We start from the raw sequence: 18,442 nt of genomic DNA, 5'->3' as shown, positions 1-18,442 counted from the left end.
CCAAAGATGAGTCTGTCACTTCCAATGTGCTATGATAGAGAAATCAACCATTAGAAGGTGATTCCGTTAAAACAATAACAACTCGACACAGAAACTAAATTAGCTGCATTTGGAGTATTCGGTGTTCACGTGAAAGTGCCTCATCCATCATTTCCAAACAAGATTTTTCCATTATCCGTTTTAACATTAACCTGCAAATCCAGCCATGTAGTTTTCCCCCTCCACAAGATTGCACTTTGCATACTTTCTACTATATGTTCTTATCTTTAACGTCTGTAGTGCAGATCAGTCAAGATGTCCGTGTCACTTCATTGGGATGTATTCACATCGCGTAAAATGCATTGAAAAGAGATGCCGGTGTGCAATTGATCTGAAACAGCTATTCAATAGAAATGCAAGCTAGTGTTTGAAGTAAAATTATAGCTAAACTGATGTTGAAACTGATGCACAGACCGCACCAAAAAAAAAAAATATATATATATTTTTTGTTTTTGTTTGTTTGTTTGTTAAAAACAGAAGTCAAACTAAGAAGCTAAACAGAATTTCAGCTAAGTCGCTGTATTGATAACTTATACATGGAATGCATTAATTACTTACCTTGGACAGCCCCGTCCCTCCCTCACTCCCTCCCTGCCTGTCACACTTCCACGTTTGCTCTCCAGTCCTCCTCCCACTCCCCACTCCTCTCTCGGCTCTCCGTCAGTCCGCGCGCCGCGCAAGGGAGAGATTGAAAGTGACACACTCACATTGTTGCTCTTGAGATTTTACGCCGCTGTAGGTAATGTCCGCATCGCACAAAGCAGATACTTGACGTCTGTTTTAGTTTTAGCTTGGGTTCTCTTTGTGTGCATGCAGCAACATAGATGGACGTTTTCAGATTTTCATGCTGTCTTTGCGCCCGCTGCTGAGGTTTTCAGTTCTGCCACGGACACTCGTGACTCAAACTCGCGGTAAACGGTGAGCAAGATTCTGTACTGCCGGAGAGATTGCCGTCGGTCGCTTCTCGGAACTTCTCGGATATCTGTGCTGTGTTCAGTCTCGTGCACTGTCCTCTCTCTCTCTCTCTCTTTCTCTCTCTCTTCATGCTGTCTATCTCCTGCTACCTGTACCCCTCAGCTCGGAGTCTCTCAGTTCCAGTGGCTCAGTCACAGCGCACAGTGCACGGAGCCCAAGTGTCCAACACCGAACCCGACCGTATTCAGTCCTCCGCGAGGCAGCGAGAAGCCCAGCCCTGGATTCAATACTTTTAATCAATGGACAGAGCCCTCTCAACGGCCAACCGAGGTACCGACACGCCATAAGCAGTAAGTGCAACAGAAAATAACCTTAGTCTTCTTTCATCCGATGTTTTCCACCTTCATGATAACTGCTACAGTAACAGCAGGTTCCTTTTGGAACTAAGTAGCATTTCAAACCGAACAAACTGTTCTGAATACAGATGAACAAAAAAGTTGTGTTTGAAGATAAGAGGTAAATTCGTTGAGGCCTTTATAAAGAAAATAAATGTAGGCCCATTAAGCAGTTTAGAAGGCCATGGATGTTTACATATTCCCACTTATACAGCTTACTTCTCCTTAAAACACGTGTAGCGCATTTCTCACGTTGTTTTCTTTTTTAAAAAGTAAATAATGTTGCTTTAAGTTATAAAACTTATGTCTTAAACTTATGACTGACGTTGAAGAAGTAAAACGCAGCGGACGAGAGGAAGACTTTTGTCAATGGAACGTTTGGATTTTTTAATCGGCTATTCACCAGAGGTTTTATTAAACAGCCCCAAAATTTAAGATGTGTTTCTGTATAGTTTAATACGAAAAATAATTGCAATACACGAATAATAGCATCGTGCAATTATGTTTCATTAATTAATTTCAGAACAAGAGCACCAGAGTCATGCACCTTGTGCATTGTCGATCGTGTGGGATTTTTAACAATTAACTTTTCTTTGAAGAATATAACATAATGTGTATATTCAGTTAAAGTTAAACCATTAATTTAATAAGTTTGTCGAGATTGTCTGATGAATTAATACGTTTTTACTGACGAGAATGTTTAAAGCGTTTTGAGCCCTTGAGGTGGAGATGCGTTTTTATTTATCTTTTTTTAAATATTTTAAGCTTTTTTTCTAATTACATTGTTTTACAAATAAAAAAGCTAGCAAACTAATGTAAAATTATTAGACGTTCTGAAAGCATTTTTAAGGGGAAATCCTGTTTTTACTCCAGGCCCAAGATTAGGCCTCAAGTTTGGCTTCACTAAGTATGTGACTTTTATGTCTGTGGTGTCTTCGCCCTCAAGTCGTGTGTGTGTGTGTTTGAGAGCCTAATTTTTCTGCTATGAGAGGAATCGTCTTAATTTCGAAAATGTTATGTTTGTTGTATCATTTTGTAAAATAAATTAAGAACACCAAAACAAAAACAAAGCTATTATTCTGTTCAATGTGTCAAATAATTTTCAGCCTTGAGAAATTGACGCTCATGGTTTATTTACCCACAAACTTTTTTTCTTTCGTTTAACAATATTGTTATTGCATTGCTGTTTTTTTTTTCTGTTGTTTAAGAAGGTTGTCACATGTGGTAGTACACATTAAAAGTAGGCTAGCTTTACAATATTTAATGGTTTATGTTTTGTAAAACCCCGTACTTTTTGTTTTAAGTACCTCGAGTTGTTAAACAACTGCTGATTGAGTTTGTTTTTTATGAGGAGAAGCAGCTTTTAAAAGGGGAACCTGAAGGAAAAGATCGGGCATGATATTATGATCGTTTTATTTAACGAAAATTACTGTTACACTCTTCTGTTTCGATTAAATTAAAACAGATTAAATTCGATTAAATTACATTTAGCATTTATTTAATTATTATTATTATTATTTTAAGTGAGTCTGGAAACTCTATAAAGACGGTAATTTAGGAGTAAAATCTAACAGATTACACAGACATGCAGAACATAATAAATCAGAATTAAAGCATCTGAAAGTTCAAGATAGTTAAATTTCCTAAATTAGACATAACTGCAATGCGACGAAATAAACCTGTGATCTGCGTCTGCTTAAGTAGCAGGTAGTCTGGATCATTTGGGCGCAGAAATACTTGGTAAAAAGTCAAAGACTTCATGTCACTGTTTTTCCAGAACGCACAATATTCCTCTTTAAGTGTACACATCTTTGAAGTGAAAGAAAGTGAGCCCTTTTCCTTACGGACCCCGTGGATTTCTCTTTAATACAAGATGATGGAGGTTAACTAAATCGTCTTTGCTTGAAGCCAAAAAAAAAAAAAAAAAACACTATGAAATGAAATCGCATTACATGCAAATGGAACCACAATCCAGTACTCTTATTAGACTCTGAACTCTGAAGTAAATAGTTAAATAAATAAAAAAAACTAAAACAACACATGCCGAGTGCACATGATTTTTTATTATATTACATGCGATATTTTTCCCCCTGTCAGTTCAAACTCTGAGTTATGTATACATAACTTTAAAACTTTACAGCAATGTATTTGAAGAGTCACTCACAAAATCATGCCTGTGCAAGAGGGAGGTATGGTTGCTATATAGCTGCCATCAGCGGTAGAGATCATTCTGTTTCTTTTTAAAGTTACATTGATGTATCCATTATTCATTTGCACAAACTTGGCCCCCATAGCCAGCGGAGACGTTTTCTTAACCAGGACCAAAAGGAAAAACAAAACGTTAATTAGTCTCCGTAACAGAGAGGCTCTATACGTCTCAGTAATATTGCAATAGATGGAAGCCTCTGAGGATACTTTCATCTCGCGCTTTGGGGAGCCCATCAGAATGGATCAAATCCAGCATTTATTCACGGCATGTTTTCTCCAGCCCTATATACCTTCAGGGACTTCAGGGAGAGTTCAGCGCCAGATCCTTTTTACTTTAGTCTACACTTACAATACCTGTTAATTATTTTGTCGTTTTATCTGTATAGAAAGTGGGTACAGTTATAGGTGCCTAGAAATGGGCAAAATAAAAATAAATAAATTATAACCTTCACGTAGCGAGAAACTCCACGAGCCTATTTCAATATAGCAGTTTTGTTGCTTTTATAAACAGGCTACTTCATAATACTGATATTTGACGAAATTTCAGCATAGCATTAGCCTATTTATTATGCAGATATCTTACTTGAAACGTCATTCTTCCGCTGGAAGATATAGTCCCTGACAGATTAAACCGGCCTATGGGTTCTGAGCAGTGATTCACAGATGCACATTTGTGAGGTTAACAGGTGTTTGTGTCATTGCTGTTTTTATACTATGTGTCTTAGCAGGATTGGAAAACTATACCGGCCGACCAGCTCTCTGGACCAGAAATATTCGCTTTGTAAAATAGGCCTAATATTAATTCGCCGCAAATAGCTCCTCAAGGCCTTCTAACTTGGATTTGAACGCTATTCCTTCGAATTTGGTGACATTGGAATTTGGCAAATTTATTCTTTTTAACACTATTATTATTATTATTATTTAAATAAATAACTACACCTTTTTCTCTTCAGTAGGCTATTTGTTTCTCAGAGTAGATTTATTTTTCAAAGTCTGTTTCTGGATTGCATACATCAAGCCTTGGCTGAGACGAAAGCTATTATTTCGATCGTTATTGCACATGGAAAGATACTGTTCATGCAGTTCATTTCTCATTGTGTGGGTAAGTTGTCACAGTTAAAGCTGATATTAAGCACCCTATCAACTAACTTTTTAGTTTAATAAACAGTTATTTTTTTTTAGTAAAATTTAAACAGAAAAACCATTATTTAAAAAAAACTATTCTAAAAACAGCAAAAGTGTAAAATGTAGGCCAACATTGTACAAATATCAAGTTATTGTTTTGGCCAATAAATATTGTGTTTAATATTGTAAGAACATTTTTAGTTTTTATTATTTTTTAAACATATAACGACTTGAAATGTATTACAGCCTTGTAGTCCTGAGGGCACAGTTCAGCCTTTCACATCAAATCTGTCATTATGTAGGCTATTGACTCTTAGTTGAATATGCGAGCGTGGTTTTATTCAAGAGCTATTTGAAAGTTTAGTTTGGAGGATGGAATTCACAAAAATAATCTAATTTAGATGGGTTCTGAACTAGGTGTTTAAAACCTTATAAAACCACTGCTAGAAAAATCACACATCTTTGTAACTCTTTTTTTTTTTTTTACTCAAAACCTTATTGAGATTTAATCCCTGTGACAACTTCCCTGCATGACAGCTAGCTCCTATATATATATATATATATATATATATATATATATATATATATATATATATATTCATATATATATATTAGCAAACCATTTAACACTACATACCTAAATCCAGACCGCAGTCACCGACTCTGTGTGTGTGTGTTCATGTGTGTTTTATAGCCCTGCTCAGTGTAGTCTACCATGTGTGATTTTTGTGAGTCAATGTGTGGTCCCTAGAAGTGTCAGAGCAGTGAGCCTGCTCTGTGGTTTCTGTGTGTTGAGTGTATGTGTACACTTGTGTTTGTCCGTTTTTGTCTATGTGCGAGTCAGAGAGCAAGGGATTTAGGGAGAACATAATAAACTGCTGCTCACTCTTTATCTTTTACTGTCTAAAATGTTTATTAACAAACTAAACTTGCTTCACGGAAGATCTGCGAACCCTCTCTTCGTATATGAATCGACATATTCTCCACACACGTCCAGTAAATTTGCAAACACTCAGATTATGCTAACTGTATTTGTCACTTTCTCAATTTTGTAATATCTTATGAACACTTGTTACATATATAACATGACTTTATTGCTAATGTATATGTTTCATTGCCTTAATGTCAAGTGTTTATTTAGTTTCATATAATCATTGGAGATTATATATATATATATATATATATATATATATATATATATATATATATATATATATATATATATATATATACATATACATACACAATGTGTGTATTTACACATACATCCAAGGAAGTCCCAGTATCGAACTTGTCTTACTATGTATATTTCCAGTGTAATCATCTGTCTTGGTTACAGTTTGATCTGCCATCAAATTCATGGGTGATAAGCTGCTATCTATGTATTGTTCCCTTCCCAACGCACACACCTGTGAGACACTGAGGGGCCTTCAATACGAATCCCTCAACCATCTTCACCTGCTTTATCTGTACCCTGACTGAGCCGATGCTTTAATAACCCTGCAATAAATGAGTATCACAGCCCTATTCCCTGGTCAATAATGTTAACGCCTTAACATGTTGTCAACACAAAGATACCACTAGGTTCCGAACAACACACGGCTTTATCTCGTCACTCATTTGCATGCGTGTCCCTATTAGTTGTTATTAACTGTTGTCGGGTAAAGGGCTTTTATTACTCTGAGTTGGAAACGAGCAAGAAATTGGACACTCTTGTCCTGCCAAACAGTCTTTTCCATACCTAATTTGTGAAATTGCTTTTTATGTCATCTTTGTAGTCAACATTTCTCCTTCTCTTTTCCTAACCTTCTGCCTCTTTTTCTCAGCGTCTCTCAATATCGTTCTCTTCTCTGTGTATACTGACTGACAGTGTGAGTATAGTCAGATCAGCAGTGTGTCGTTTACTGCCCTCAGTTTCCTGTGTGTGGTACAACTGGCAGAGGCCACTCTCATTGCCAAAGAAAAGAGAGCCATGTGGAGTGGAGAGGAGGGTTTGCAGAAAACGTATATCGCATGCTTAGGAGAGAGTCTCTGCAGTGTGGTCGTCGTAGTTTGGAAATTTGAGTCTCATGGGATCGGAGTTCTGTTCCACTCCCTCGTCTGGCTTCTCTCATCTACTCCTAAACATAACAGTCATTAGTTATGTTTGTAATGTGTGGCTGCAAGCATTATAAATAAAAATGGAACCGTGTATCTGGTTGTGAATACCTATTGGTACAACACTGAAATGTAAGGTGCTGTGTGTCTTTCAGTTCCATGTTGCGTGTCATTTGTCAAGTGGGCTGGTCAGTATGTATGCTTTTTATTAGCAGAGCTATAAAATAGCTGTACTATTTTAAATTCTATAACCTGTATTTCATAGTTCTTCCTGCTATTAATCACCTTACTGTAAGCAATTTCTTAATCTTGAATCAAGATCTTGCTTTCATTTTTTTTAATCTTCATAAACTTTGTTGATTATTCTTGATAAGACTTCTTGATTAGACATTTATCTCTATTTCTAATTGATGTTGAACTGTTGGGAGGACATTAAACAAGTCCAATCACACTTTTATGATGACTGTAAATTAAATAACTCTGTCATCATTTACATACCTTCATGTTGTTCCAAACTTGCATGACTTTTTTCCTTCTGTGGAGAATAAAAAAAGATTAAAACAACAACATTGACATTTTCAATATATCATCTTTTGTGTTCAACAAAAGAAGAGGGTAAATAAACAATGACAATACATTTTTGGGTAAACTCTCCCTTCAATAACCTAATGTTATTAATCTGATGAATTTAATTTGAAATTACAGTGGCAGTATTCTTTTATTAATAACTGTCCCATTTCTGCTTTATAATCTTCAAATGGTTCATTTTAATTTAGAAATAAATAAATTAGTAATTCAGTAATTTTTTTCCCAGTCCGTTGATGAAATAGAGGAATACACTCTCTGTTGATAAAGCTTTGATGAAGCCGGCTCGCCATTAGCTCAGCAAAATCTGGATGAGATCTTGTGGTGCTGAATTACAGAGCTTTTACCAGCATAATCACACAATCTCTTTCACCTCGCATTTGAGTTCATGAATTCCAAAACCTTGAATCACAGTAGTTTGTTGCAAAAGTATCCAAAGTAGTGTATCAGAACTGTTAGTGTACCTCTTCCGCTTGTATTGATTTGTTACAGCAGGTGTGTATTGACTAGAAAAAACTTTTACAACACCGTCTTTGCATAGCCACTGCCATCTCCATACGTGAGTGACGGACAGACACACTGGAGCTGGTTTTATCTCCCCATCAAATATTTGCTGGGGTGGAGGAGGATCAGAAAGCTAGAGAGAGAGAGGGAGAGAGATTGACATGGAGATGGGAGAAGCGATTGAGACAAGGTCTTGATTGGGATCAGAAGACTCATTAAAATCAGGCAGGTTTGGACCTGTGAAGCCCAGTGAAGGAGGGAACAAAGACAACTCATCAGTGCTAACACCTATAAAAGACTTTAAGGGGTGGTTATACAGTGCGACTTGCAGGCAAACAGATGAAAAGCTCTCAGCGTCACTGATGGCAATGAATGCATCAAGTACAATGGCCATTGTGTCCGTTTGCGGTTTCATCCGTCAGATTTCTTGCTCAGTTCCGTGCAAGTATCTGAAACATCTCGAGACAAGTTTTGTGAAGAGATTTTATTTTACCCCTGGGACTGCAAGTCTAATGGACAAGCCTGCATCGTAGACGAGCTGTTAATTAAAAGCAGATCTGTTCGTCTCATAGTTAAACTGGATCACAGTGATTTTACACATAGCAGTGGGTTGTATCTGTTATATTTTAGGATCTTATCCTCTTATTGTTTCTGAAGTGCAGTATTTTCAAACTTTGATCCATTTTGAAAACTTTGACATGACGAGTACAAGAGAAATGAGAAATAATATCTGCATGTACACTGAGGGAATATCAGTTTTAATTGGAAAGCTGTGTTTAATGGGTGCTATTAATTTTGTATATACATGCGAGTGCGTTTTCATAAGCATGCATGTCCATTGTTGTAGTGTATTGTTCACACTTGAGCTCTATTAAACTGTCTCATAGGCTCTGTAAATGTCTTTCCTCTCTCTCTCTCTGTGTGTGTGTGTGTGCAAGTACAGTGTAGACCATCAGTTCTTGTTCCCTCAGCAGCACACTAACACATTTCTTTCCATTCAAATGCTCTTAAAGTGTTTTTCCTGCCACCCGCTTATTAAACTCTAAAAAATTCAGACACTTGATTTCTGGACCCGCGTTAGGTTTTTAATCACGCAGAGGCTAATGTTTTTAATTTATTATTCATTTTGAAAATTTAGTTCCAGCTTGTAATTCTCTTTGGACTTTTTTATGTTCCATGATGATGTTTTTCTCGTCAGGGCCAGAGAAAAGAATAATGTTTTCTGCATAACCATTGTGAAATAGCAGAGAGGGTGGACACTGAAGTCTGTCTGTCTGTCTGTCTATCGATTTATCGATCTAATCGATATATCGATCTGTCTGCCTTTCTGCCGGTCTGCCTGTCTGCCTAACTGTCTATTTATTCATCCATCAATCCACCAGAATCCCTCTGTGTTTAGGAAGTAATATGCAAATTAAAGCACTCTGGGGAGTTTGTTCCTAGTCTTTAACATTTGGCATGGGCTCAATACAGCCTGGCACTGACTCTGATGAACATTACCAATATTAAAGGTTTGGCTGAAAAACAAAGACCCCTAAAAGTTGTCCCCATGGAGTGCTATGTGCATTCAGAAATAGTATATTTGCACGCATGCACACACAGATATCATTTGAACAAAGTAACTTAATAATTCATGAAAACATTTTGAGCATCTTTGCTTTCGTATTTGCCTTGGGGTCTGTAATTTTGGCTACACACACACATTTAAATGCACATACACATTAGTTTACATTCCCCAGATGCTGGAGCAGAACGAGACACTGGGCCTCTGCTTTTTTGTTTGCTGATAGTGTTGATAAGATGCCAGCGTCCTCTTAAACAATTCCCTGTATTTTAGGACATAGAGTTTGATTTCATTGTGTTGTTGTCTGTTAGCCCTAGTTATGATTCAGACAGGCCAGAATTTAGAGATATGCATTCATTTATTTTTTATAAGATTTTGTTTTAACTATAACACAATATTTAAAAACATATAGGCCTAATACAATGTACTGTTATTTATTATATTGTGATATAATTAAGTCTCCCACAGTTTTTACAACTCATTATTTTTGTTATTGAATATACAAGTAATGATGTTCATATGAAAGTATATGCATTGATATTCACTGAGATTTCATTAGGTCTCTGTCTTCCTCTCTCTTTGTCTTAGGTCCTTATCCTCTGGCTGGTATTCCCCCTGTAGTGTGGAGGGGGATGGAGCGTGGCGGAGGAGAGAGTCCTCGTTTACGGGAGAGCCCCGAGCGACGTGGGAGCAGCAGTCCTGATATCGGCAGCCCCCCACCAAAGATGGGCCGTCTGGAGCTCAACGGCAGTCCCACAGGTCACCGCAGTCGTCACAATGGGGTCCCACAGAGACCTCTCAGCGGTAAGACACTAACAACCTTTACTGTCCCTACATTTATATTATATATATATTTTTTCTTCTTTCATTAGTTGTATGGTGGAGAAATACCACACACTAGCAACACAGCTTAATGTGCCTAGAAGACAAATTCTAACCACACCACTGCTTCAACAATTATATTGTTTTTTAATTAGTGAGATAATTGTCAAAGCTTAAAAAAATGAATAAACATCAAAACTGCACATCTAGCCATGCATTTAGCCGGGTGCTTAATTTTATCTGTCATTATTAAGTGCAAGATTTAATCAATTTAATCCCATACTCCACTGTAGTTCTGTACTGTAGAGTATTGTGGCCATTATAAGCTCAGTGAATTAAGTAGCAGCATATAGACCTGATTTATTCTCCTTGGCCAGCTATTGACTGCAACAGTGGTGTGTGTCAGAAGGGGGGTCATATTGATTACAGTGACCCCAACGAATTGCCACATACAGTGGTGTGGTCTCAGTTGTGATTATTGAATGGCTTTAAATGTGTCTTTACATTTGGGTAGTTGACGCATAACATGGACATGAACTTTTTTAATTCAGCATCAAGGTTTTCATTAAAAAAAGGACAAGTCAGATATTGCAAATTTTAGACAAGTTTATTTATTTGGTGTTCAAGTAGAGACTTGCATTAATTAAGCATCATACTTCTTAAAAAAAAATTAAAGATCTGCGCAAAATTATCACCAGTTGTCTTAGATGTTTTTACTTTTATGTCTCCTAAGAAACAAAGTTCATTTAATAGTCCTTTATTGTATATAAATATATATATATATATACACACACACATATATATATATATATATATATATATATATGTGTGTGTGTGTGTGTGTATATATAATCGTTTGACAGTACCTATATATATATATATATGTATATATATATATATATATATATGTATATATATATGTATATATATATATATATATATATGTATATATATATATATATATATATATATATATTTATTAGTACTGTCAAATGATTAATCATGATTAGTTTTTGTTCACATAATATATGTGTGTGTGTGTGCTGTTTATATTTTTTATGCTTATATAAATACACACACATGCACGTATATATTCAAGAAAAATGTTACGTTTATATATTAAATATATTTATATATGATATAAATTATATGAATATAATATATGCATGTAAATATTTTCAAATTGTATGCTGTATGTGTCTATTTATATATACATATTAAATTTACACAATAGAAACACATATTATGTAAACAAAAACTTTTATTTTTGAATATATATGTATTTATGTGTGTGTGTGTGTGTATATATATATATATATATATAGTGCTGTCAAATGATTAACCGCGATTAATCGCATCCAAAATAAAAGTTTTTGTTTACATAATGTGTGCGTCTATTGTATATTCAATCAATGAATGAAGGGTCATGTGACTGGAATAATAGCTGCTGAATAAATTACATTTTAAAATGTATTAAAATATAATTCTGAATTCTAAAATAAAATTCTGTTAAATTGTAATAATATTTCAAAATATTAATGATTTTACTGTATTTTGATACCAAAGCTGCATTTTTTTTTTATCAAAATACAGTAAAATCATTAATATTTTGAAATATTATTACAATTTAACAGAATTTTATTTTAGAATTCAGAATTATATTTTAATACATTTTAAAATTCTTTCAGTAATTAAATTGAATAATTATATAATCATACCCCAATGGTAGTGTATGTTTGTGTGCTCTGTGTGTGTGTGTGTGTGTGTGTGTGTGTGTGTGTGTTTTGTAAGCATAATTTTAGATGTATAGCATACCATACTACAGGATACTGATGTTACTGCTTCAACTATGTCAATTACCCACGTATAGTTAACATGATGTTGTCCTGACAATAAAGCAGTTATACATTGTTTTATAACGAAACATACAGTCTGTGTCCAGTAACACACAGCCTCAGTAAAAGTGTTATATGCCTCACATTGGGCCAAAATTTCACCAAGGTCAAGCTGTAATTCACCTTGACAGTGAACAATGTGTGTAGCCAATCATAAAGCCACATATCAGATATAGATTAGATATTTTTAGAGGCCAAAATGCTAACAATACATTCTGTGTGTTTGTTCGTGATTGTGTGTATGTGTGAGTATCTGGCTGTACACCTCTGAGGCAGATTTGATTTGACACAATATCTTAGTCAAACTTTTCTTAAAAATGTTCTGGAATAGGTAGAAGAGGAAAGTAGTGGGGCTCTCTCTTCCTGAGCACTGGCAGATAGGCCAAATGGTTAGTTTTAATCCGAGGTTGTCTTGAACAGTCTTCTCCAAACCACAATGGAACACTAAAGTGTGGGCCACACACGAAACAGACATGGATTCAAAAATCACTCAGACACATGCCTGCAATGCTAAAAATCATTTAAAAAATTGTCTCTTTTTTTTGTCTTGTCCAGCTAAAGTATCTAAAACAAGAAAAGGCATTAAAACTGGTTTTCAGAAAATATAGCCTTAATTAAGTTTGTATTTTACCCCGTCAGCAAATTATTTTAAAACAATTTGCCAATGGAATAATCTTTATGTAATAATGTTAATTCTAAATTTGTATCTTTATACTTTCTTTTTTTATTCTATTATTATTTTTATCTAATGCACTAAATCTTATTTTAAGGCTGTTTAGCTTTCTTTCTGGGAATCAAGACAAAAATTTCAATTTTTTTTATTTCATTTTGTGTTGTTGTTGCTTGCATTATGTTCTTTACTGCTATATTTCAAAATATTTAATATTGTTGCTTTAGTCAACTGCAATCTCACACCTTTATATACATTTTAAAGCAAATGAGTGATTTTGATTACAGATATGCTTAAAAGTCTATAATTCTAACAAATGACACCCTTCAAAAATAATGCACAACTCTAAATAAATTGTTCAGGCATTAACGCGCATTAAAACAGATAATTAAATAGACTCAAAGACTTACTCAGAGTGAGCATTGCACAAAAATGAAACACTCACACACACATAAAGGAGTCAGACTCAGGCTTCACACACATGCTGTTATCTTATGATGAAACCGTGCTCATACAGGGTACAGGGATGAGCCCATGGGAGCTAGCGGAAGAAAGAGAGAGAGAGAAAGAGAGCGGGGGACTGCTGGGAGCTGCTGTGTGTTGACAGTTATATTTCCCTGTTGGGGGAAATTCACTTACTTGAATTGGCACCAGCCCCTGGCCTGTAATTCACTCCATAAGAGCATTCTGAACTGGAACCCAGGGTGATTAATGGAAAGGAAATAGAAATATAGGAATTGACTGATTAAACCAAGGGGCTCGGGGAACGGTGCGTGAATGTATATGTATTTGTATGGAAGTGTGTGTGTGTGTGTGTAAATTAGGAGAGAGTTTTGTATTGCTCTGCTCTTATTAGTACATCTGGGATTTTATCTAATGCTTTCAGCCTATAATTTCTAAGGGGTATTAATTAATAGCCAGATGGCTTTAGAGCACTTCAGGGAAATTGAAAAAAAACAACGTGTAGGTTAGGCCTATATTAACCAGAGGAAACTTGGGCGGGATGTGTGTTTTTCAGGCATCATTAGGTACCGCGTACTATTTCTCAACAAGCCGTGAATGACTATGCATCTCGACATCCCATTAAAAGATGGGACTCTGTACCCACCGAATCACTTGCAAACATATTTTACGGGTTAATCATAAATGTTTTTAACTAAAATGTTAACAAACTCAACACTACTAAAATAATGTGTTAGGTTACAGCGCAATGAGCCGTAACCTCAAACACTGAAGGTAGAAAGGTTTGCATATCCGTTGGAGGCTCATGCAACTAATTTTATTAAGTGACCCTGCCGTTAGCACGCAGTCCGTTGACTTGAGGAGATATCAGCTCAGCTGCCCTGACAAAGTGAAGGGAGGCACCATAAAAAAATGATAACTTTAATCGAGCATAATGGAGCCTGTTTGATGGTTGGTTTGATACACAATCTGAACGGCTTGTTCGTGTTGACTATTTGCATTGGGCTGAGAAACCTGAGACAAGAGACCCTGGCCACCTTATTCAAATGCAAGTAATGAACCTATTAATCATGAATGATTTCTAATGAAAACACTTCTCTTGTGAACAGCACGTGGCAACTATTCAAAATAATGCCATGCTTTAGTTGCAAATGAGATTTATGCAGGAATATTTTTAAAAACTGTATGGAAATGAGTCTCATTTGTAGAATATCAGCTCAGTCACTGGACTTTATTTTGAGCAAATATTAATTAAGTAATTCAGCTCTTCTCTCTTGACCATTGTTTCTCTAATGTTTTCTGTGCCGTGCTGCTCTCCTGTATTGCAGGTCTGATGATTCCAGTCTTCTGCGTGGTGGAGCAGGTGGATGGAGGGATGATATCAGATGGAGAGAGCCGGGAGGAACATGCCGAGTTTGTGCTGGTCAGGAAAGACATCCTCTTCACTCAGCTGGTTGAGACTGCACTTCTCGCCCTGGGCTACTCCCACAGCTCTGCAGCGCAGGCACATGGTGAGTTCAAAATTGGTCCAGACTCAGAGTGTATGTTCAAAACAGTTGATGAATTTACATATTCAATTGAAGTTAATATAATAAATAAAAATAATTACTAGAACTTGACCTTCCATTTCCAGTGTGACAAATTAGAACAATATCAGGTATTTCAACATTTTATCTTGATTTACTAACAAGCTGCCAAATATTTTGATCCCAAATATTTCTAATAAAAGTCCCTTTTTTAACAGAGAATTGTGCTAAATTGTTTTGAATGTGCACTTAGTAACGTAATTGAAATCTTAAAAGTATAAAAAAGAAAAACTGCAATATAATCTTAAGGAAAAAAGGCCTCGAGTGTATAATTTAAGTGTATTTAAAGAGAGTACACTTTCATAACTTTTCCCAACACACTTAAGTACACCTTTAATGATGTCAAATTAAAACATTTACTTTAAAGTACATTTACAAGTGAAGTTAATTTTACATCATTGTTTTAATAATCTGTTGTTACGCTTTAAAAAATGACACTTATTAATTAAAATAATAAAGCAAAGGACTTGATTATAATATAAATATTATTTATTTGATCTGTAGTGTTTTATTTGATGTTATATTTAAAATTAATATTTTTTAAATGCGCTAAATTGCATTCAATAGCAAGTATATTGAAGTTTATCATAAATGCTTGTCAGTACAATTTAACCATATTTCAAAGACAATAGAAGTAATTATAAAATTACATATAAAATGTACTTCAGTTTAATTAGCAAGATATCATTTTAAATAGCAATGAAATGCAATTAAGTATCCGAAAACATTACATTTATTTCCCGCTTAAGTATATTCTTTTAAATTATATTTTTTAAAGTATTTTAAAGTTTGCATCTTTTCACAAATTTCATTCATATAGCTCATAATAATGTATTCTACTTGAAATCCCAATGTTTAGAAATTAAAATGAATCTAGAATGCTAGATTGCTAGTTGTGATACCTAATGCATTAATTAATGTTAATGAAATGAAACTTATGAAAATGCAAAATAATCTTATTTATTTCTGATATAACTGGATGCCATGCAAGTCATTACATAATACATACTCTTTCGGTTATATTTCAGGCAGTATGTTAAGCAGTGTACATTATATATTACACAATATGCAGTAAGCAATTCACTAGTACTCAATTCCTCTCAGTTCAGAACGATTAGAGTGGCATGGAGTGCAGAGAGGAGGTCCGGCTGTTGAGATGTTGACAGGAGGATATACTGTTTTGGACTAATGTGTCTGAGAACACTGAGAAGGAAGGGCAATTGTTCAACATAACCGAATCACAGACAGTCTGAAAATCTCATTAAACAAGAACAAAGGAAATGGCGAGGCAAAGAATGCGGCACTTTCACGTCACCAAAAGATGCGTGTGAACTGTATTTGTGCATATGTGGTAACTTTGTGGGAATGCATGTTTGTGTCTGCTCGAGGTCTTTGTACTCGCATAGTACGCGTTCATTTTCTGTGTATGTTTGTGTGTGTATATGGAGAATGTTTATGAGTGTGTGGGCCAAAGAAGCAATATAATGCTTTACTTTATTGTTGTACACATGATTGTCATCTCCCAGAAGATTGAGAGTTTACTTGTATTCTGTGAAGTATGAAGAAATTTAAAACAGTCATTACTTCATGTTGATCCGCAGTAACAAAAGACATCACGATTTACTTCATAGGTTGAGCATTTGGCATTGTTTGTAGTCACAGTTCACGCTCTGTACGTCTGACTAGAATAGAGTTTGTTGTGCGATTTGATGGTGCTGCAGTTTATTGAAAGTATTGTCAGAAAACAGAGAGCAAAAATTGAAGGCCACATTTCAACCTTTAATTAAATGATCATTTAAGTCAGGCTGATGAAATGTCTGCTACGTTTTTGTAGTGATTGTAGTTTTTAAAATTAAATGCTGCGTGGTTGTGTTTGTGTGTGACTGCAGCTTGTTATTCATCAAAAATAATGTTAAATAAGCATCCTTTCTCTTTTTTTGACAACTAAATATACGTAGAAACAAAAACAGAAAAAAACATGAGTCACTCGTAGGTCAACAGCATGTCTTTAAATTCACTCGAAGCGCCCTTTAGAGATTCCTTTGAAGAGCCAAAAACAGATCAATATGTTACCCACACAGCAACTCGAGCCATTTGCTTAACCTCCAAAAATACCGTTCTGTGCTATAAAATTAAACAAATATGCAAATTGATAGAAGCGGCATTATGATTGGAAAGGCAAAATAGTCCTGTCTGGCCCACACAATGGCGCCACATCTGTGAGGAAGTCCCAGACGCTACTCCCCTAAACACAGAAACACAAGCGGTCACCTCTGTACGGTCGTAAAACAATATCAAAAGGACACAGAGGAGGACAGGACAGCAGTGGAAAACAAACCGTTATGGCTCAATATAACCCACACACCCTCACGGTGATCAATTCAGATGAGGCCAGATAAAATAAAAGCAGGGGGATACGGCTAAAATGATGCTCCCACATTCGCTCACACATACTAACAGGATTCTCTCATTATGGAGAACTGCACTGACTTCAGTTTATTCCTAAAATGAGCAGAGAATGAGCGATAGAATGAGAGAGAGAGAGAGAGAGAGAGAGAGAGAACTCTCCTCTCAAATGAATACTTTTTGTTTTTAAAGCAAGCGTTTATGTTAAATGAATAATTTCTGGCTTAAATTATACATTTTTTCCTCTGCGGTTCACAACCAAAATTACACAGAGTCCCATCTATTTTCTCCCTGTTTGAATTGTGTCCTGCATAGCTCTCTCGTAGTGGTATATTTAAGCTCCTCTCCCAGCACCGCTGCCTTTCTTTAATTAGCCTGACCAGTAATTAACTGGGAGATATTGTTTATTTCAATTATAAGGGTCTGAGTACTTTTATAGAATCGTATGGACAGACCTGTACTTTAAGGCTTCAGACAATTAACAGTGGTGACGGATTACAGCACGAGGGCATTGTTGTGCTGCCACGTTTGACATGCAGCCACGGCGGGTCGAACTGGGGCAGTTTGATGAAATACGCTCTGCTGTCTGATAGAGGCCGAACAGTCCCTTCACATAATTTGAGCAATGAAAGGTAACTAATTCCAACCTGTAGTGGGAACATATATGAGTAGCAACATGTGCAGGTGATGTAATGATTATCTGCATTATATTTAAAGGGATAAACCACCCAAAAATGAAGATTCTGACATCATTTACCTCATGTGGTTCCAAACCTGTGTGCTTTTTTCTGTGAAAAATAGCAGGAGAGTTTTCAAAGAATATTCACACTGCTCTTTTTCGTACAATGACTACTGTCATGCTTCAAAAATAACTAAATTAATCAAATAAAAACACCACAAACTAATGTAACCTAGCTGCAAAATGGAAAAAACATAACAGTGAGTAAATAATGACAGAATTATCATTATTTTTTTTCAATCTATTTCTTACTGTTTTGGTATAAAATGCAATTTAAATACTACCTCTGTCCTCAACGAATCCTTTAGATTTATGACCAAAGCGCGTTAGCTTTCCATCTGCCATCTGACACACCTGGCAGCCAATCAGAAGCAAGTCAGTTTTGTCACTGTTATTGCCAGGGGTCTTCAATGCTTTGTCTTGTTTGGTC

At 35.6% G+C, this 18,442-nt stretch overlaps 1 protein-coding gene across 1 annotated transcript in view; it reads left to right on the top strand.

Moving 5' to 3' along the window:
- Positions 1-18,442, top strand: part of LOC306877400 (DNA-binding protein SATB2-like) — a gene marked incomplete at its 5' end in the record, with an annotated part of 48,932 nt that overhangs the window by 560 nt on the left and 29,930 nt on the right. Inside the window, 3 exon segments of the mRNA XM_079429170.1 lie at positions 1,124-1,304; positions 10,021-10,236; positions 14,610-14,792. Coding sequence (XP_079285296.1) covers positions 1,124-1,304; positions 10,021-10,236; positions 14,610-14,792 — 580 coding nt within the window.

This window comes from Barbus barbus, assembly GCF_936440315.1.
Source record: "Barbus barbus genome assembly, chromosome: 11".
In the NCBI taxonomy this organism is placed as follows: Eukaryota; Metazoa; Chordata; class Actinopteri; order Cypriniformes; family Cyprinidae; genus Barbus; species Barbus barbus.
This window is presented reverse-complemented; position numbering and strand designations above follow the sequence as displayed.